The 22,518-nt window shown below is 47.5% G+C and overlaps 2 protein-coding genes across 5 annotated transcripts in view; both read left to right on the plus strand.

Annotated features, from left to right (window-relative positions):
- ELP4 (elongator acetyltransferase complex subunit 4) overlaps positions 1–22,518 on the plus strand; it is a 527,861-nt gene that overhangs the window by 22,501 nt on the left and 482,842 nt on the right. The window lies entirely within an intron of this gene.
- LOC141090234 (uncharacterized) lies at positions 4,651–7,200 on the plus strand. Its single transcript, XM_073576299.1, has 2 exons — positions 4,651–5,100; positions 5,854–7,200. The coding sequence occupies exons 1-2, from the start codon at positions 5,035–5,037 to the stop codon at positions 6,880–6,882; spliced, it is 1,095 nt and encodes a 364-aa protein (XP_073432400.1). The 5' UTR covers positions 4,651–5,034; the 3' UTR covers positions 6,883–7,200.

The raw sequence follows: 22,518 nt of genomic DNA on the forward strand, positions 1-22,518 counted from the left end.
AGGGATCTCCGGTGTGGAAGATAGGGCCATTCCACTCAGCAATCTGGTTCTGACCCCAGGCTGACGGGATGATTAGGAGTAGTAGTCTGGTGGCTCTGGCTGACGGGAGGATATGGGATATTGGGGGTAGTAGTCCGGTGGCTCTGGCTGACGGGATGATGTGGGATATTAGTGGTAGCTGTTTGGTGGCTCTGGCTGATGGGATGATGTGGGATATTAGGGGTAGTAGTCCGGCGGCTGCTGTGATGGGATGATGTGGGATATTAGGGGTAGTGGTCCGGTGGCTCTGACGGGATGATGTGGAATATTAGGGGTAGTAGTCCGGTAGCTCTGTCTGACGGGATGATGTGGGATATTATAGTGAATGTGGCTATGCGGAGTGGATGGGGCTATACACTCAGCTTTATATATATATATATATATATATATATATATATATATATATATATATATATATATATATATATATATATATATATATATATATATAATCTATATTATTATCATTATAATTTGTTATAACTAACCGTAGTTAGTTACTATGCTCGGGCAACGCCGGGATCTTCAGCTAGTAATATATATAAAATCAAATAGTATTGAAAACCAAAAATGGGCATCCCCAAGACCTGTAGAGAATCACATGCAAATAGTCGGACCCAACAACAAACCTTGAACTGCTCAAGTGTAAAAAATATGTGTAGTATATATGTATGTAGAGGCCATAAAGAGGATGGAAACAAGGTGTTAGACAGCCCCACGTATAATAACCTATAGTTAGGTTATTACACTTCCATCAGTTGGGCTTTAGCAAGGCAACAAGAGAACCATTCAAGAAAAAGCACCAATGAGGACTGTAAGGGTATGTTTCCACTTGCTGGATTACATCCGGATTAGGCTGGTTTCACATTAGCGGTTTTTCACGTAGCGCATCGTGCGCTGTCGGTCGCATGCGCCATGCGCCCCTATGATTAACATGGCGGGCGCATGGTCTAGTGCTTGCACGCGTTCATCTAAGATTTCGTGCACATGCACTTTTTCCAGGTGTGAGCGGAGACTCGCTAAACGCAACATGTTGCATTTTTTGCTCGGCCCAACCTCATTAAAAAAAACGCATGTGATCGCGTGCGCACGGAATGCGCCAAAATAACACATTACAGTCTATGGGGTCGCATGCGTGCGCATGGACATGTGCACACCTGCGCTTTTGATCGTATGCGATTTTTGAGTAAACATGTCTAGACACTGGTTTAAACCACCTCCTACACAAAGAAACATTGTTTGGGGGTAGTGTAGATAAAAGAATGTGTTTGCACTGGCAGAACACTACTCTACAGACAGCCTGGAAGAGACAATATCATTCAGAAATTTGGAGCGAAGCAGCAACTTCAAGAATGTGAGTATTCTAAACCTAATGTGTGCCTGTCCTTTTTTAAATTTATTATGTACTAATGTCTTTTTTTTTTCATTGCAGCATGTCTACTGGGGATGAATATACACTGGCCCGTGGTGAACTGGCCCAAGCAGAGCGTGAAATGAGTACCTTCCTGCCCTACATTTTAGGTAAGTATTCGCTGCTGCATCTACAAATGTAATTTTTGTTCTTTTTCAGACCTCAGCGGCCACGGTTTCGGAGGACGAACAGCAGGAGCAGCCAAGCCTAGTGCGGGTGGGGAGACGGCCTGTAAGTATAGACTGACTGTGAATGTCCTTTTTTTTTTTTTTTTTTTTCCCCCCCTGCCTTTTTTTCTGTCCTGTTTTTCATCTTCAATCTTGCTTCTTTTCTATATCTTTTTCTATCTTTTTCGTTTCCAAATCTTTCCAAGATTATAATGTTTTTCTTTTTTTTCTAGGCTCCACAACGGGACGAAGAAATGGCCCTGGACGACGACGCCCTAATCAACTTGGTCCAGGAGCGAGTCCCGTTGTGGGACAGCTGTGATCCACAGCACGCGGACCATGTGGTGACCCGGCTGCAGTGGAATGAGGTGGCCGCAGCGCTGATGGATGACTGGGACAACGCCTCTCCCCGGGTCCGCAAGGATTTTCGGAAGTATTTCAATGCTGTGTGATGCAGCAGTCACCTTGGCCGTGATAACACAAGTTCTTTATGTGTGATGCTAGTGATTTTCTAGCATCACACACATTTGTGTTATCATGGCCAACAGTGCATTGTTGTGATGGACTCAGCTCCTGCTGAGCCCATTTTTTGAGTGGACCCTCTGGGTCGTGGCACCCACCCACCGAGGGCGAGCTGACCTTGTGAGAATCCACCCCCTATACAGGGAGTGTCAGGGGCAAGACCAAGGGGGTGAGCCACCACGACTGCTGGGACCAGACGGCCGGCTCAGGGGGACACTATGGGAGTGTCTGACGACCAGAGACAAGCAGGAAACGAGACAAGACCAGAGGTAAGTGCAAGGTATCTTCATTAAGATCTTCAGGATCACATTCAGTGCAAAAGTGAAAACAAGCAAAATGTGCAAGGTGCGTGCGTGGGCACGCCAAGGTCCATAGCATGCTACGTGCCAGGTGGCACGCCTAGGTACAGGTAAAGGCACAATGGCATCGGACTCCGAACCGCTGGTGACGATCGACATGATCAAGGCATCAGGCTGCGGACATCAGCTCCGGACATCAGGTCACAGTCATCCAGCTTACGATCTCTGGCAGCGATCGGCAGGTTCCGGGCATCCGGCAGGCAAACCAGGGTTCAGGCAAGGAGGCACGACAGATATCCAGGCATGGTGCGTGTTAGGGAACACGCCAAGGTCCAAGGTCCAAGGTGCAAGACAAGGTGCGTGTGTAGGGGACACGCCAGGGTTCACAAAACGAGACAGGGTGCATGTGTAGAGACACGCCAAAGCACAAGGTACAAGACAGAGTGCGTGTGAGACACGCCAAGGCACAAGGTACGAGACAGAGTCCTGCGCGTGCAAAGAGACACGCCAGGGTACAAGGTACAAGACAGAGTGCGTGTGTAGAGACACGCCAAAGCACAAGGTAGAAGACAGAGTGCGTGTGTAGAGACACGCCAAGGTCAGGGTTCAAGGCAGGGTGCGTGCTGGCGTTACAGCCGTGTGCATTGGCCAGTGAGGTGTGCGTCCCTGCGTGGCTCCTAGCACGCAGCCCTTCCTTGAACCCTTGCGTGGCTCCTAGCACGCACCCTGCCTTGAACCCTGGCGTGGCTCCTAGCACGCACCCTGCCTTGAACCCTGGCGTGGCTCCTAGCACGCACCCTGCCTTGAACCCTGGCGTGGCTCCTAGCACGCACCCTGCCTTGAACCCTGGCGTGGCTCCTAGCACGCACCCTGCCTTGAACCCTGGCGTGGCTCCTAGCACGCACCCTGCCTTGAACCCTGGCGTGGCTCCTAGCACGCACCCTGCCTTGAACCCTGGCGTGGCTCCTAGCACGCACCCTGCCTTGAACCCTGGCGTGGCTCCTAGCACGCACCCTGCCTTGAACCCTGGCGTGGCTCCTAGCACGCACCCTGCCTTGAACCCTGGCGTGGCTCCTAGCACGCACCCTGCCTTGAACCCTGGCGTGGCTCCTAGCACGCACCCTGCCTTGAACCCTGGCGTGGCTCCTAGCACGCACCCTGCCTTGAACCCTGACCTTGGCGTGTGTCTACACACGCACTCTGTCTTCTACCTTGTGCTTTGGCGTGTCTCTACACACGCACTCTGTCTTGTACCTTGTACCCTGGCGTGTCTCTTTGCACGCGCAGGACTCTGTCTCGTACCTTGTGCCTTGGTGTGTCTCACGCACTCTGTCTTGTACCTTGTGCTTTGGCGTATCTCTACACACGCACCCTGTCTCGTTTTGTGAACCCTGGCGTGTCCCCTACACATGCACCTTGCTCTGAACCCTGGCGTGTCCCCTACACACGCACCTTGCTTTGCACCTCGCTTTGAACCCTGGCGTGTCCCCTACACACGCACTTAGCCTTGAACCCTGGCGTGTCCCCTACACACGCATCTTGTCTTGCACCTAGCCTTGGACCTTGGCGTGTTCCCTAACACGCACCATGCCTGGATATCTGTCGTGCCTCCTTGCCTGAACCCTGGTTTGCCTGCCGGATGTCCGGAACCTGTCGATCGCTGCCAGAGATCGTAAGCTGGATGACTGCGGCCTGATGTCCGGAGCTGATGTCCGCAGCCTGATGCCTTGATCATGTCGATCGTCACCAGCGGTCCGGAGTCTGATGCCATTGTGCCTTTACCTGTACCTAGGCTTGCCACCTGGCACATACTATGCTATGGACCTTGGCGTGCCCACGCGCGCACCTTGCACGTTTTGCTTGTTTTCACGTTTGCACTGAATGTAATCCTGAAGATCTTAATGAAGATACCTTGCACTTACGTTTTGTCTTGTCTTGCTTCCTGCTTGTCCCTGGTCATCAGACACTCCCATAGTGTCCCCTGAGCCAGCCGTCTGGTCCCAGCAGTCGTGGTGGCTCACCCCTTTGGTCTTGCCCCTGATACTCCCTGTATAGGGGGTGGATTCTCACAAGGTCAGCTCGCCCTCGGTGGGTGGGTGCCACGACCAAGAGGGTCCACTCAAAAAATGGGCTCAGCAGGAGCTGAGTCCATCACAATTGTCTATTGTATTGCTGTGTGATGCGGCAGTCACCTAGGCCGTGATAACACAAGTGTGTGTGATGCAAGTGATTTTCTAGCATCACACACATTTGTGTTATCCTGGCCAATAGTGCATTGTCTATTGTATTGCTGTGTGATGCGGCAGTCACCTTGGCCGTGATAACACAAGTGTGTGTGATGCTAGTGATTTTCTAGCATCACAATTATTTGTTTTATCCTGGCCAATAGTGCATTGTCTATTGTATTGCTGTGTGATGCGGCAGTCACCTAGGCCGTGATAACACAAGTGTGTGTGATGCAAGTGATTTTCTAGCATCTCACACATTTGTGTTATCCTGGACAAAAGTGCATTGTCTAATTTTTTTTTTTTTCTTTTTCCCACAGTGAACAAAGTCAGAACCCGTTGGCGCTCGATGAAGGACCGCTTCAACAGGGATGTTCGTCAGGAGGGCCAGGGTCGCAGTGGTGCTGCTGCAAGGACCAGAACAAAAACACAATAGGGTAAACGGGCACCATCTCAAATGATATCGTATGTGGGATCTCCCAATGCATATAGGACTATATAGAAGCAGACCAAGAAAAAGTAAATGCAACAACTATAGGGATCACCACCAATATTTATAATGCAAAAATATATATTTTATTTAATTCCAGCAACCACTACATACAAACACATGGTTAAAAACAATTAAAAAGTCTGTGCAAAAACAGACATTAGAAAGTGAACAAAGAAAATTGGGTCATAATCAAATACAATTCAATATTTAAGGTTCCAAAACCCCAGACAAAATACAAAAGTGCAAATGCTCATTAATTAATGAAGTCCCACTACATAGAGATATATATTATTATATTACAATATTTCAAGTACTGATACCTGTATGCATGCTGTTAACAATACTATCATAGACATACAAAATGTGCTAGACGCACGCTTACACAGGGAACCATCAGCAAATATTATTAATGGTACTTCAAGCTCTATTACCATACACCCTAGGACATTCAAATTGCTGCAGCCAATATTACCTCACAGCAGATAGTCAGAGCATATTACCAGCACAGGAGCCCTGGAGGCATAGACAAAAATCTCCCCTGCCTGCAATCATGATACCTGGTGGACCCCAAGTGGAAGCACACAGCTGGGTTTTGTGGAACCTAGGACCCACGCGTATCGACACAAAGATGTGTCTTTCTCAAGGTCACACTGCATTGTAAATGCATGATAGTAATGTTTTTCTTTTCTTTTCACAGCACCTGGAGCAGCAACCTGTCCCTGGAGCGGTCCTTCATCGAACGACCTCGGACCCATCCCAGCCATCCGACAGCCAAGAAGCATCTTGCAGGTCAGCACCACAGACAGCTGGAGACAAGGAATCTGGTCAATCAAGTGTTCGCCTGTCCCAGGTCTCTGCCACTGGTTTTGCGAGCACTTTCCGCCAGCGGCAGAGGGCCTCGGACAGGAATGTCATGCCCGAGTTCCTTCACTTGAGCTCGGTCTTTCAGAATGGCCTCAAGGTGCTGTCAGACAGAGTGGAAAGCGGTTTTACCCTCATGGAACACCGCTTCCAGGCTTTCGACAATCGCCTTGGCCGTCTGGAAGCCGACCTGAACAGACCAGCACACCATTTTTTCCACCAAATTGAACGGGCCATGGCGGAACACCTTAGTCCAGATCTCCAGCTGACTGTGATGCAGGCCTGCAACACTGCTTTCTTGCAGGCTATGCAGCAGAGTCAGTACGTGCAGCAGTCAGTGGTGTCATTTCCAATTGTGCCACCACTGACTCGCTTCACCTCACTACCGACTTCTGCTGCATACCACTGCACGGCCACCTGCATTCCAAGCCAAGCCGGACACCACTACACCACCCCAAGGCCGAATGCTGCTGGACACTCCACTGCCACCACCATGGCAAGCGCTGCTCCTGTCTGGACCACCACCGCCACCACCACGCCTGCCTGGACCACCACCGCCGCCACCACTCCTGCTCGGAGCACCGCCACCACTCCTCCTGCTGGGAGCACCGCCACCGTTCCTCCTGCTTGGAGCACCACCACCGCTAACGCTCCTCCTGCATGGAGCACCGCCACCGCTACTCCTGCATGGAGCACCGCCACCGCTACTCATGTATGGAGCACCATCACCGCCATCGCTACTCATGCATGGAGCACCGCCACCGTGGCATGGACCAGCACTGCCACCACCGAGCAGCAGCAGAGGGGTGACCCCCATTCTATTTTTGTGGAAAGCCAGGCAAGGTTCACCAGCTCCAGGCAGTAAAGCACTTCAAGGTGCTCACACAGTGCCAGAAGGTCCAGGCAGGACACACCGGGACAAAGGAAACACAAAAAGCCAAAAACTCTGTCTGTCCCTCCCCCCTCTCCTTACACTGTCTCTCACCCTGCCTCCAGTTCCATCCCTGAGCTCCCTTCTCCCACTAATTTTGTTGCCCCTTCCCCTCGAACCCCTTCCTCCCCTTTAAGCCGTTCCTCGTCTCTCCACACCCCCAACTTGCAACCATCTTCCCCCAAAGGTCATTCCCAATAAAACCTGTTTTTTGTTTTTTTTAAATAAATGTCAAAATCTGGTTTCCCCTAATACTGTTTGATTAATGTGTCTTTCGCCGCCTACACACACTGCGCCGTACACACACTGCACCGTACACTTTGTGTTTTTGCCACCACATAGCTCCATTACTGACACATGTTTCTTGTGTCAGTCCTGGAGATATGTGTAGTCAAAAACACAAATACATGACTTGTATTTTCACCACCAGCTTCTTCAGTCTGCTAATATTGCACAGACTGAATAGAGGATGATGTTGAGTGCAAGGCATATCTGTTATGAATGGGTCACCGAGGAGGAAAAAGCAACACAAGCCAAGTCTCAGAAAACCAGAGAGGTTGGTAACTATGCAGATTGCAGATCCCTGATCTTACCACACAACTAGCAGCAGTCGTGGAGCGTACCTACGATGATCCTAGACGCCTCGTCACAACCGGAGAGCTACATCAGCCTAAAGCAGGAAAAGAGGAAAACTAACTGCCCCAGAGCAGACCCCAAAGGAAAGACAGCCCCCCACATGTATTGACGGTGAAACAAGATGAAAACACAAACAAAGGCAGAAAAATAGGCTGAGCAAACGATGGGGCCCGACTAACTAGAAAGGACAGGAAAGGAAAGACACTGTCTGCAATCTGCAAAAAACCCTACCAAAATAATGTCCAACAATCCTGATAGCAAAATTAACCCTGAAGTCATTAGACTTCCCCCACTATATCAGCACTCTGAAATATTCTGAGACAGAGCAAAAAGAGGCCAGTCTAATAAGGGACCAAAAGGCAAATCCAGATAAATAGGAGTGGAAATTCAGCACAACCCCAGCAGGGGCTGGCTGACCACAAAAAACTGAATTGACCAACAAGAGCAAGTGTGAACAATAGCAAAAACAAACTTAACTTGAGAAGACTGGAACAGAGCTGAAGTCCAAGACCTGAGAAGCAGACTGAATCACCAGCACCAGGATAGGGCGTCGGCTGTCTTATATCCAGTCTGATACTCCAGAGATCCAATCGTTATCCTCCTCATCAGGTGGCAGATCACTACCAATTAAACCAACCTCACTACCTCCTGTCACCACCAGAGGGAGAACGGAAGGAGAACTCTCAACTGGTGGAGCAGAAAATGAGTTCACAACACTACCCCACCTTGAGGAGGGGTCACCGAACCCTCATTCATGCCAACAGGCCGATCAGGATGGGCCCGGTGAAAAGCACGAACCAATTTATTGGCATGAATATCAGAGGCAGAGACCCAAGAATTATCCTCCTGGCCATAACCCTTCCATTTGACCAAATACTGGAGTCTCCTCTCCGTCTAACCAAACGAGAATCCAATATTTTCTCTACCTCATATTCCACATTGCCTTTAACCAATACAGGGTCAGGAGGTGCCGCCACAGGAACTACTGGCTCAACAAACCTCTTCAACAGTGACTTGTGAAATACGTTATGGATTTTTAACGTAACTGGAAGAGCCAATCGAAAAGAAACAGGATTAAGAATCTCCAAAATCTTATAAGGTCCAATAAATCTTGGCTTAAATTTTGGAGATGCAACCTTCATAGGAATATTCTTAGACGACAACCAAACCATATCACCCACTTTAAACCGGGGACCAATGGTCCTATGCCGGTTGGAAAAACGCTGGGCCTTTTCCTGAGAGAGTGACAACTTATCCACCACTTGGTCCCATATCTGCTGCATTCTCACAACCACAGTGTCCACACCTGGGCAAGATGAAGATTCCACTTGCCCTGAAGAGAATCGAGGATGAAACCCAAAATTACAGAAAAAGGGTGACATCAGAGTGGCAGAACTAGCTCTATTGTTCAGCGCAAATTCGGCCAAGGGCAAAAATGAGACCCAATCATCTTGATCAGCAGATATAAAACATCTTAAATAAGACTCCAGGGTCTGGTTTGTTCTCTCCCAGACTGGAACAAAAGGCTTTCCAGAATCTGGAAACAAACTGGACCCCTCTATCGGACACTGTTCTCAGGAATCCCGTATAACCGAACCACCTGTTGTAAAAACAAGGGTACCAACTCACAGCAGAAGATGGCAACTTTGGGAGTGGTACAAGATGGACCATCTTCGAAAATCTATCACAAATCACCCAGATAACAGTCATTCTCTGAGAGACAGAAAGATCAGAAATAAAATCCATTGAGATATGGGTCCATGGCCTCTTGGGCACCGGCAGGGGCATCAGCAACCCACTAGAACGAGAACAGGGTTTATACCGATAAGTTCCACAGGACTGTACAAAATTCCTGACATCACTAGACAAGGCAGGCCACCAAAACGACCGACTCACCAATTTCTCTGGTACCAAAAATACCTGGATGACCAGCCAATGCGGAGCAATGGACTTCAGACTTCACTCTTTTTCTCCACTGGTCAGGAACATACAATCTTCCCATAGGGCAACGCTCAGGCCTATCCTCCTGAAATTCCTCCAGGGCGCGTCTCAAATCGGGCGAAATGGCAGAAAGAACTACCTCCTCACCTAGGATAGTAGTAGGCTCGGTCACATTAAGAGAATCAGCAAAGAAACTCCTAGAAAGGGCGTCTGCCTTAACATTCTTAGTGCCCGGAAGAAAAGAGACCCAAAATTAAAACGCATGAAAAACAAGGCCCATCTAGCCTGTCTAGGATTCAAGCATTTGGCCGACTCCAGATAAATCAGATTCTTGTGATCGGTGAGGACCACAAATTGATGTCTAGCTCCCTCCAACCAATGTCTCCACTCCTCAAATGCCCATTTCATGGCCAGCAATTCCCGATTCCCCACGTCACAGTTGCGTTCAGATGGGGAGAACTTTCGAGAAAAGAAGGCACAGGGATTCATCTTAGAAGTCACCGTGTCTTTTTGGGACAAAACAGCTCCTGCACCAATCTCAGAAGCGTCTACCTCCACTTGAAATGGAAGTGAGACATCAGGTTGCCGTAAAACTGGAGCTGAAGTAAATCTCCGCTTAAGCTCCTGAAATGCTGAGACAGTCTCATTAGACCAATTCAGCACATCAGCTCCCTTCTTGGTCAGATCAGTCAGTGGTTTGACAATACTAGAAAAATTACCTATAAATTTACGATAGAAATTAGCAAAACCCAAAAACTCCTGGAGAGCCTTCAAAGAAGTAGGCTGAACCCAATCATAAATGGCCTGTACCTTGGCCGGGTCCATTTCAATAGTCGATGGAGACAAGATAAATCCCAAAAATGAAATCCTCTGTACACCCAAGAGGCATTTCGATCCCTTAACAAACAGGGAATTCTCCCTCAAAATCCGGAACACAGTCCGGACATGTTCCACATGGGAATCCCAATCACTAGAAAAGATCAAAATATCATCCAGATAGATGATCAAAAACGTATCCACAAAGTCTCGGAAAATATAATTCATAAAGGACTGGAAGACAGAAGGGGCATTAGAGAGCCCAAAAGGCATCACCAGGTACTCAAAATGTCCCTCCGGAGTATTAAACGCCGTCTTCCATTCATCCCCGTGCTTGATGCGAATAAGATTATACACCCCCCTGAGGTCAAGCTTAGTAAACCAGCATGCACTCTTAACGCTGGAGAATAAATCAGACATCAGAGGTAACGGGTACTGATATTTAACCGTCATTTTGTTAAGGCCTCTTTCACACTTCAGTTTTTTAGCATCAGTTCAAATCCGCCAAAAAGTCAGAGAAGCGGATCCGTTCTGAACTGATGCGAACGGATGGCACAGGATCCGTTTTCAGACGGATCCTGAAAATGAGGAAATATAAAGGAACTGCTGGCCGGGAAGGAGAGAGAGAGAGAGAGAATTTCGTCCGGCACCCAGAAAGAATTTCGGGTTAAATCAGTGCCTGGAGGATCCGCCAGAGAAAAAAACGTTGCAAGCTCCGTTTTGAAATCTTTGAGGATGGTGACGGACAGCAACTTTTGGCGGATCCTCACAAAAAACGGATGCAACGGACAGCAATCCGTCACAATCCGCCATTAATGCAAGTCAATGGGGAAAAAAACGGATCCTCAAAAGAAAATTGAGGATCCGTTTTTTTCAAAACCTGGCGGATTGTGACTGATTGTAAAAAACGGAAGTGTGAAAGAGGCCTAAGGGAACGATAATCAATACACGGTCTTAATGAACCATCTTTCTTGGCCACAAAAAAAAAACCTGCGCCTAAAGGTGACGAGGATGGTCTAACATGACCTTTCTCCAACGACTCCTTAATATAGGATCGCATAGCATCATGTTCGGGTACAGATAAGTTGAAAAGCCGACCCTTGGGAAATTTACACCCAGGCATCAACTCAATTGCACATTCATAACTCCTATGAGGAGGCAAAGACGGAGACTTACTCTCACTAAAAACATCAGAGAAATCAGCCAGATAATCAGGAATATCATGAGACTGAGGAGAGGTGGAGAAAACAGGAGCGACCCTAAGAACACACTGACAACCCCAACTCACCTCAGACACAGATTTCCAATCCAAAACTGGGTTATGAGTTTGCAACCAGGGGAAACCCAGAACAATAGTATCATGCAAATTATGCAGCACCAAAAATGTTCAATTTTCTTGGTGGTCTTGGGCAACTCGCATTATCACCTGGGTCCAAAACTGAGGTTTATTCTCCGCCAAAGGAGTGGCATCAATACCCCTCGAAGGAATAGGCGTCTGCAGAGGCGTCATGGACAAACCACAACGTTTAGCAAAGTCCAAATCCATCAGATTCAGAGCTGCTCCTGAATCCACAAAAGCCTTAGTGGAAAATGTGGACAATGAGCAGATCAGAGTAATTGCCAAAAGGAACTTAGGTTGTACACTGCCCACAGCAAATGTGTGTACAAAACGTTTCTCTCGTTTAGGGCAGACAGAAATAGTATGAGAGGCGTCTCCACAGAAAAACACAGCTTATTACGCCTTCTAAACTCCTGACGTTGCGCCCTAGACACAACCCCATCACATTGCACAGGTTCAGACATTTGTTCAAAAGGTGGCAGCGCCTCCCGTGTAGTTTTACGTTCACGTAGACGCCGATCAACTTGAATGGCTAATGACATAGAGCCATCCAGACCAGAGGGAACAGGAAATCCCACCATAACATCTTTTACGGTCTCTGATAAACCTTTCCGAAAGAGAGTGTTAGGAATCTGGGTCAGTGTATGCTTATGCAGTAACCCAGATTCTCACATTTGTCTCCAGAGGCTAAGTCCTTTTTCCCTGCTACTGAGCATGCTCAAGGGACAAGCTCTCACTGGAGATCAGGAGTCAGGTGCTCAGGTCCTGCTCCTGATTTGGTTATGCTCGGGGCTCTGGAGATTTCCGGCAGGTCCCGTACGCTATAAAGAGTGCGCATGGCCGCTATGCCATGCGCTAGTATTTTCTATACTTGCTGCTGTGTGCTTGGTGATGGATGCTTGGTCTGGTGTATGACTTATTATGAAACCCCTTCCCTCGGATATTACGTTTGTGTGAGTGATTGGGACAGCCAGTATTGCGCTAGCGCCAGCGCGCTCAAGCATCATTCGTTACAGCAGTCAGCGTTCTGCATTGCGCCTGCTAAATTCGCGCTTGCAGTCGTTTTTGGCATCCACAGTTGCGACGCCATGCACACGGTCTGCCACGGTATGTCTATCCGGTTGTAGTGTTGTCTTGAACTACTCCGATCCCTGACTACCGCACATGTGCCGCTGATGGTCTGTGAAGCTGATACAGACTCAGCGTTCTTTGTATTTTTGTTTTGCTTGCAGCTCTGTCTGTGAAACAGCCTGCTTCTGCATTACTTTTCATGTGCAGCTCTGTGACCTCAACAAAGCTACTTTTGTGCACCAGGTGCAGTTAAACCTTGGGCACATTATCGTCCCTGTGTTCTGCCATTTTAGCAGCTGTTATTTCACCTGCCGCACGGTGGACCCCGGGCGGCGAACATGTTTATTTTATATTTTTTAAGCGTGTTCCGCCGTCGTAACATAATACTAGCGCCAGGGTCTGGCTAAATGGCAGATCAGCAGCAACTCGTGCAATGCGTGCGACAGCTCGAGGCTCGCTTGACTACCCTTGAGAGGGCCCTCGCAGCTTCGCAGGCCATGGATGCTGCTGTTCAGGCACTTACGGACGCGGTGGCTCGCATGTCCGCCCTTGCGCTGACAGTTACCCGCCTCCCGTTACCTGAGAAATATTCTGGGGATGGCACCTCCTGTAGGGATTTTATCAGCCAGTGCTCAATCCATCTGGAGCTGCTGGCTGCACAATTCCCTACAGAACGGGCCAAGGTGGCCTTTATTATCTCCCTACTGTCGGGCAAGGCGCTGGAATGGGCGACGCCACTTTGGGAGCGTGGTGACCCGGATGTTTGGACCGCGGCTAATCTGCTTACCGCTATCAAGCAGGTGTTTCTCGGTCCTCGGGTTACACACGATATCTCACTCCAATTACTTGCCTTGTCTCAAGGCTCACTCTCGGTGAGTCAATACGCCGTCCGTTTTCGGACACTGGCGTCTGAGTTAGAGTGGTCTGACAAGGTACTTATCCTGGTTTTTTGGAGAGGCCTAGCTGAGCACGTGAAGGATGCTCTCTCCACTAGAGAGATCCCTACCACTCTGGAGGAATTAATCGCCATCTCCTCCCGTATCGACCTCCGTTTTTCGGAGCGTGGTTTGGAATGTGCTCACACCAAAAGTAGAGGTACTCCGGTTCCCAAATTTTTTGAGCCTTTGGATCTGCCCGAGCCAGAGGTTCCACCCCCAGAGCCCATGGAGGTGTCTCGTGCCATTTCGGAGACATCTCCGGCGCAGGAGACCATGTGCGGTTGTCACCATCTGCCTGCTGCTTCCCCGGAAGACAGCGCCCCGCAATGGTCTGATTGCGAATCGGTAGGCGAGACTTTTGTCCCTCCTCGCCAGCGGCCTAAAGTTCTCGCGTGGGCACACGCGCCCAATGGGAACTGCCATCGTGGCTATATGCAGACCACGAAGTCACTGGCCGGTTCGTATTGGTGGCCACACAGGGCTCGGGATGTAAAAAAATTTATTCGGGCATGCACCGTGTGTGCTCGGGATAGCTTTCCCGAACGGAGAGTGGCTATGTCCGCCGATACACGGCGGCCTTCTCCTAAAACTCCCACTGTCTCTCGGGTGTCCCTCCTGAGACCTGGTGATCTGGTCTCCCCCGATACCGTCCGCATCTCCCGGTTCTCGGTTTCATCTACCAGGAGATCAGGCTTGCCTTTTGACGAGTCAGACCTATGCTGCTGTCGGGCACAGGCTGGTGGATCGGAGGGTTCAGGGAGGAGGGGGCCCTAGGAGGGGGGGTAATGTTAGGAATCTGGGTCAGTCTATGCTTATGCAGCAACCCAGATTCTCACATTTGTCTCCAGAGGCTGTCCTTTTTCCCTGCTACTGAGCGTGTTCAAGGGACGAGCTCTCACTGGAGTTCAGGAGTCAGGTGCTCAGGTCCTGATTTGATTGGTTATGCTCGGGGCTCTGGAGATTTCCGGCAGGTCCCGTACGCTATAAAAAGTGCGCATGGCCGCTATGCCATGCTCTAGTATTTTCTATACTTGCTGCTGTGTGCTTGGTGATGGATGCTTGGTCTGGTGTATGACTTATTATGAAACCCCTTCCCTCGGATATTACGTTTGTGTGAGTGATTGGGACAGCCAGTATTGCGCTAGCGCCAGCGCGCTCAAGCATCATTCATTACAGCAGTCAGCGTTCTGCATTGCGCCGGCTAAATTCGCGCTTGCAGTCGTTTTTGGCTTCCGCAGTTGCGATGCCATGCACACGGTCTGCCACGGTAAGTCTATCCGGTTGTAGTGTTGTCTTGAACTACTCCGATCCCTGACTACCGCACATGTGCCACTGATGGTCTGTGAAGCTGATACAGACTCAGCGTTCTTTATATTTTTGTTTTGCTTGCAGCTCTGTCTGTGAAACAGCCTGCTTCTGCATTACTTTTCATGTGCAGCTCTGTGACCTCAACAAAGCTACTTTTGTGCACCAGGTGCAGTTAAACCTTGGGCACATTATCGTCCCTGTGTTCTGCCATTTTAGCAGCTGTTATTTCACCTGCCGCACGGTGGACCTCGGGCGGCGAACACATTTATTTATATTTTTTTAAGCATGTTCCGCCATCGTAACAGAGAGCTGCCAGTGCACTATCATTCCATGTAGTAAGGACCGCCCACTTTCAGAATTTTTGACAGTACAACTCTGCAGGATCCTGACCCTGGTCTAATGCCAACAGAGTTCTCTCAGGTTGATCAACGGCATTAGGTTCATCATACAACAACCCCAAGGCCTGAAAAAATACATCTACATTAGTCAGAATAGGATTTTCAGGTGTCAGAGAAGAAGCCCAATCCTGGGGATCGCCGCGCAGCAAGGAGATGACAATTTTAACCTGCTGCACAGAGCTCCCCGATGAGTTAGGCTTCAAGGCAAGAATTAATTTACAATTCTTAAAATTCAGAAATTTAGACCGATCCCCAGAAAACATCAGGAGTAGGGATCTTGGGTTCAGCAACATGTGACTGAATGAGATAGGTGGAAATTCCCTGTACTTCAGCAGCAAGTTGCTCCACACGATCAGACAGTTGCTTGATTTCCATTAGGAGAGGAAAAAAAAAAATCCTACGGCCCTAGAGAAAAAGAGGAAAAAATATAAAAAAAATATTCTGACACTTTTTTTCTTTTTTTTTTTTCCTCCCTAAACAACTTTCTCCTGCTTTTGAGTACCCTAGAATCTGCAGTATGGCTGGTGATTCTGTTATGAATGGGTCACCGAGGAGGAAAAAACAACACAAGCCAAGTCTCAGAAAACCAAAGAGGTTGGTAACTATGCAGATCCCTGATCTTACCACACAACTAGCAGCAGTCGTGGAGCGTACCTACGATGATCCTAGATGCCTCGTCACAACCGGAGAGCTACATAAGCCTAAAGCAGGAAAAGAGGAAAACTAACTGCCCCAGAGCAGACCCCAAAGGAAAGACAGCCCCCCACATGTATTGACGGTGAAACAAGTTGAAAACACAAACAAAGGAAGAAAAATAGGCTGAGCAAACGATGGGGCCCGACTAACTAGAAAGGACAGGAAAGGAAAGACACTGTCTGCAATCTGCCAAAAACCCTACCAAAATAATATCCAACACTTCTGATAGCAAAATTAACCCTGAAGTCATTAGACTTCTCCCACTATATCAGCACTCTGAAATATTCTGAGACATAGCAAAAAGAGGCCAATCTAATAAGGGACCAAAAGGCAAATCCAGATAAATAGGAGTGGAAATTCAGCACAACCCCAGCAGGGGCTGGCTGACCACAAAAAACTGAATTGACCAACAAGAGCAAGTGTGAACAATAGCAAAAACAAACTTAACTTGAGAAGACTGGAACAGAGCTGAAGTCCAAGACCTGAGAAGCAGACTGAATCACCAGCACCAGGATAGGGCGTTGGCTGTCTTATATCCAGTCTGATACTCCAGAGATCCAATCGTTATCCTCCTCATCAGGTGGCAGATCACTACCACTTAAACCAACCTCACTACCTCCTGTCACCACCAGAGGGAGAACGGAAGGAGAACTCTCAACTGGTGGAGCAGAAAATGAGTTCACAACACACATCTATTGTTACTTTGCCAGGTATCATAAAGAGTGATTTGAGGATGGTGTGTTTTTACCATCATCATCATTTCACTCTTTGTGACACAAGGCCAGGGGATTCTAGATATACCTTGTAATTAACCACATCCTCTATTCAGTGTATGGTGAATAAACTGAAGAGATGATCGAGAATATACATGTCATATCTACAATACCCTGGCCTCATATAACTATCACACCTGGGCAGGTGAATACACATATGAGTTAACCTGCAGCGTTGCTTCAGTCTGTATTATCTATTGCACGCAGACTGTAGCGATGCTGGCGTTTAACTCATGTGTATTCACCTGCCCCGGTGTGATAACTTCACTATTACACCAGGCCTGGGGATTGTAGTAGTTGTATAAACTTTATCATCTCTCCAGTCTGCATTCATACTCAAGCCACAGTGGTGATCCTACAAATAATATTTATACTCACATGGTCAGGTGTCATAAAGAGTGAAAGATGCTAATGCATCCCAAAATCACTATATGTAACATCAGGCCAGGTGATACAAATAGTTGTATTATCTCCACCGTCGCTGCAAACTGCACACAGACTGGAAAGATGATCAAGGTCATACAACTTGTGTATGTATATTCACCTGGTCAGGAGTACTAGTAAATTTATGATGCACAAAACACAGCATCCTGAATTCACTGGTACACCTGGGCAGGTAATTATTGTATTGGAGTGTATAACAGCAGAGTGCACTCTGTACAGGTATCAAAACAGGTTTTTTATTAACATACACACAAGAAAACAATTTTACACCATTTGATCTTGCCATTCCACACGTCCTACATCAGAGATAAAGTAGGCTGCAAATTGGTCCTTCATTTGGCCAGCTTCAACTGATGACGTCAGAGGCTGCTGAGTGAATTCAGGCAATGGGTTTGCAGCTGGTTCATTGAGTTCAAAGTTAGGGTGCTCTTTAGCCAACACAAAATTGTGAAGAACTACACAGGCCTTCATCACCTCATTCACTATTTCCAGTTTAAGATTAATGGCTGTGCCAAGAATGCGCGATCTGGAGACAAGAATACCAAAAGCACACTTTAGGCTGAGTTCACACGTGGCGTTTTTTCGCGTTTCCGCGGCAGTTTTAACCGCGAAAAATAAGCATTCCTATGGGATTCCGCAATGCTGTGCTAATGCTGCAGTTTTTACCGCGGCGGAATCGCTTCGCGGTAAAAAACGCAGTATGCTCATTAATTTTGCGGAATCGCGGCAATCCCGCACCCATAGGAATGCATTGTTCCGCTTAATTCCCGCATGTGGATGTGCACACCATGCGAAAAGTAAGCAGAACAATTGCGGATGGTACCCACGGTCCGGAGGAGAGGAGACTGTCCTCCGGGCTTTGGGTACCATATCCCTGTAAAAAATAGAATTTAAACTGTGTTCTCGAGGGATTGCGAAGTCTCGCGGTCATTCGCGCGACGTCATCACGAATAACCGCGAGACGTCGCGATCCTGCGAGAGCGTACGTCATCGCGGGCATTTTCGCAAAGGATTACTGGGAACGAGAGAGTGGAGCGAGGCGGAAAGGCTGCGCGGGACGTCGGAAGGTAAGAATAGCACCATTTTTTATTTTTTTATTATTTTTTACATTTTATCTTTTACTACTGATGCTGCATAGGCAGCCTCAGTAGTAAAAAGTTGGTCACACTTGTCAAACACTATGTTTGACGAGTGTGACCAACCTGTCAATCAGTTCTCCAAGCGATGCTACAGATCGCATGAAAAGCGCTAGCATTTTGCTAGTTAATTACGCTTGCAAAATGCTAGTTTTTCCGCGGGAAAATCGCGGGAATTTAAAATGCGATTTTGTGGTATGGTGTGGTATGCTCCACGGCTCTCCCGGAGTTCAATAATTGGATGTATCCACAAACGCCCCTGCTGCCGTCTTTGCTGGCTCTCTCTCTCCCTTTGTTGCTGGCAAGCAAATGCAAAAGCCTGAGCCATCCTGATGTCCAGATCCAAGTTGAAGCGAAAACTGTTCCAGCGCAGATCCATGTTCACAAAGGAAAAAGCAACAAAATCTGAAGAATTCAGCTGTAAACAGGGTTTATATAAAGAATTCCCATGATACACGCCCACTGATGTCCCATTGGTGGAGTCTGTTTCAAGAATTTTTCAAGGATTTTCCTCCTGTGAAATGTGACACCTAGAGAACGCATGCATATAAAAAACACAAAAACGCATACAAACGCTGCGTTTTTTTGTTGTTATGCGCATGCTGATGCATCAAAAAATCACTGAGTTTACATGCGTTTGCAAGCGTTTTTTGCTTGCGTTTTAAGTGCGCATGAAACGCTGTGCAAAACGGCGCAAATGTGAAAGTAGCCTTAATTGTGGGTTGAACGCTGCGTACAATCTGCAGCGTCCAGATGTTACAGCATAGTGGAGGGGATTTTATGAAACCCTGTCTCCACTATGCGTGCAGGACCGAAAACGGCGGCCCTGCGTATCTGGACGTGGCGCGTCTTTTTAGACCGTAGCATGTCTGTTTACCTTGCGGAGACGCTCAGTATACGCAAGGTAATTAGCCTACTCTATGGATATGCTGTGGCGATTCCGGATGTGTTCAATGAGCACATCCGGAATCACCACGCATATAGAAGGGGGCGGGGCTTTGGGTGGAGCGGGGTTTCTGCTCCTTTCCAAATCGCAAGGAATGCGCTACATGGAAACATACCCTACGGCTAGTTTCACATTAGCGTTTGGAGGCACAGCGGACGCTCGCCGTGAAGCTCCGCCCCCTGTTGCGCCTCCTCCGGTCAGCTCCACCTATGGGCACATGCCGCTGCATGCGGCCTGCGTACTCTATCTTTAGCATTGGGTATGCAGGCCGTGCGCAGGTATGCTTTTGCTGCTGCATGCGTCGTTTTGACGGTGCGCCAAACGCAACGTGTTGCATTTTGGTGCGGTCAGCGCATCGTCTACACGACGCATGCGGCGGCAAAAGCATACTTGCGCATGGCCTGTGTACCCAATGCTAAAGATAGGGTACGCAGGCCGCAAGGAATGGCATGCGCCCATAGGCGGAGCTGACCGGAGGAGGTGCGGCAGGGGGCGGAGCTTCATTGCAAGCATCCGCTGCATCTCCAAACGCTAATGTGAAACTAGCCTAAGAAATCAGCGTAAATCACCTATGTCAAGCAGTCAGAGAGTCAAGCCAAAATGTCAGGGATATCCTTGATAAGAAGGAAACAGTCCCAGGACCAGGGAGAGGTGAGAGGAGCCCCACGCGTATCGCTGCAGAGGCAGCTTTGTCGGGGAAAGTGTCATAACTGGACAGGTTAATTTCACAGAAGTGTGATTTGACTTGGAGTTACATTGTGTTGTTTAAGTGTTCCCTTTATTTTTTTGAGCAGTGTATGTTGGGAGGGTGCCAGAGCACAGAGATCCTCAGCAGTCACTGTCCTCTTTTGTTTTTGTGTCGTGGGCTTTGAATGGAGGGGCAGAGCATATGCTTGATTCTCACTCCATTAAAACTCCACCAACCAGTGTTATTGCACGTTGGGGTCTCAGCGTATTGTGGAGAGCTGTGGGAATCGCTTCAAGCAGATCCCCCACCGATCTAACATTTATCCCTTATAAAGAGAATAAATGGTAAATGCTTCACAGTGGAAGTGTCACTGGCCAAAATGAGATCTATAGTCTCCTTTTCATGGGAATAACAAGGTTTTTGTCAGTGTGTAGGTCTTATGAGAGGCTGAGTTAGTGTTTTTTCCATGAGTGCGGAAAAAATATTACAGAAAAAGTTACTTGTTCCGGGGTACATCTGATCATTTCTAATCATTTACACCAAGAGTATGTGAGATTGTAAATGTCTGCATCATTTGAGGACGACATAAGATGGAGTATGCCTACGTATGAAAACTTAGCGGCGTGTTCTCAAGGGCAATTCCACGCTTCAGATATATCTAAACATTCCATAAATTTGCCTATCCGTCCCAATAGAGCGTATAGAAAATGCTTAACATATATTTGCATGAATAAGTTATTTATTTTTCCATCATTTACTAATGTTGCAGTCAATTTGCTCAACTCTCACTTGTAACATATTCATTTTTGTGTCTTTTCTGTGATCACCGTAGAGTCTGTCCACGTGAAACCATCACCGGCTTCGCTTAGCGACTCTTGCTTCCGAAAGATTTAGCTCATAAGACGTCTCCAAAATGAACTCTTAATTATCTAACCGTTGTTTTTATTATCGAAGACTAGGAAAGTAGCCTTCTAAATGGTTCAGACCTTTAACGACATTTGTTTTGATGTTTTCTGAGTGATTTGGACCATGGATCATTTACTTCTGCTCATGATCCATCTACAGATTCGCAGCAAATCGTCTTCATCAACATTTTTTATTTTAGATCTGGCTATTAGGGGGTACAGAAGAGTCTCTTTCTATAGTCTATTACAACTAAACCTAAAAAGAACGTGTCGTGAGGATTTTGGCCACCAAACTGCTATCTTCGTAGCCAATGTGTCAATGTCAAAAAGAACTTTACAAAATGACCTGTAAGGAGTCACGGGGCAGTTGTTCTGAGGTCGTGTTGGGTCTGTCCCCTAGTCCCACAGGCTGAGATGTATCATTGCAGTGTAATTACAGCAGCAGCATGTGCAGTACGTAGATGAGGCCACAATCCTCGCATTACTCCGGTCAAGCACTAGATGCCACCTAAGCTGGCGTGTGATGATCCCAGCCTGTGAACTGTCCAGCGTGACCCTGCACAACTCCTTACAGGTCTTCACAATACACATCGCACTCCAAAATTCTGTTTCTACCTTTTGTATGAAAATATAGAAGGGCATCGTTGGTAAGTCATTGCCTTTCTGGATAGCAGGTTGTATATAGTATCTCTATACGATATTTTTAGGTCCTCTCCGCACGTTGTATATAGTATCTCTATACGATAGTTTTAGGTCCTCTCCAGCTCATGACCACATAGTTGTCAGAATATTATGCGAGTTATAGTTTCATATCACTTGGACTACACATGTAGCATATAATCTTTAATCTTTTATTATTAATATGTAGCACACGCCAAGTATTTTCTGCAGACTTTACGGCACTAAAAAACGTGCCTTTTCTTAGTGTTTTTGAGTGCGTTATTTTAGGGTTTTTTTTCCTATTTAAATACTGTATTTTTCAGGCTATTATACGAACCGGACGATAAGATGCACCTAGGTTTAAGATGAGGAAAATAAAAAAAATTAAATTGAAGCAAAAAATGTGGTCATGATGCATTGTTATGGGGGAGGGGGGGATCTGTTGGTGACACTGTTATAGGGATAATACTCCCCATCCTGGTATATATATGTCCCCATCCTGGTGTATATAGCCCTCCACATCCTGGTATACATGGTCTCCTCATGCCCATCCATACATGGCCCATCATCTCCATCCTGGTGTACATGGCTTTTACACTTTTTTTTTTTTTTTTTTTTAAATCAAAAACAGTGTTTACTATAATATACAGGGTGGGCCATGTATATGGATAGACCTGGGTGGGCCATTTATAAAGTTGAATCCAAAATGGCCAACTTCAAATTGGCCGCCATGGTCACCACCCATCTTGAAAAGTTTTCCCCCTCTCATATACTAATGTGCCACAAACAGGTAGTTGATATCACCAACCATTCCCATTTTATTTAGGTGTATACATGGCCCACCCTGTATTATGCACTATTGCTTTTGGTTACTT

The sequence above is a fragment of the Dendrobates tinctorius genome, unplaced genomic scaffold, assembly GCF_039654945.1.
Source record: "Dendrobates tinctorius isolate UK_male_01 unplaced genomic scaffold, ASM3965494v1 ptg000048l, whole genome shotgun sequence".
Lineage (NCBI taxonomy): Eukaryota > Metazoa > Chordata > Amphibia > Anura > Dendrobatidae > Dendrobates > Dendrobates tinctorius.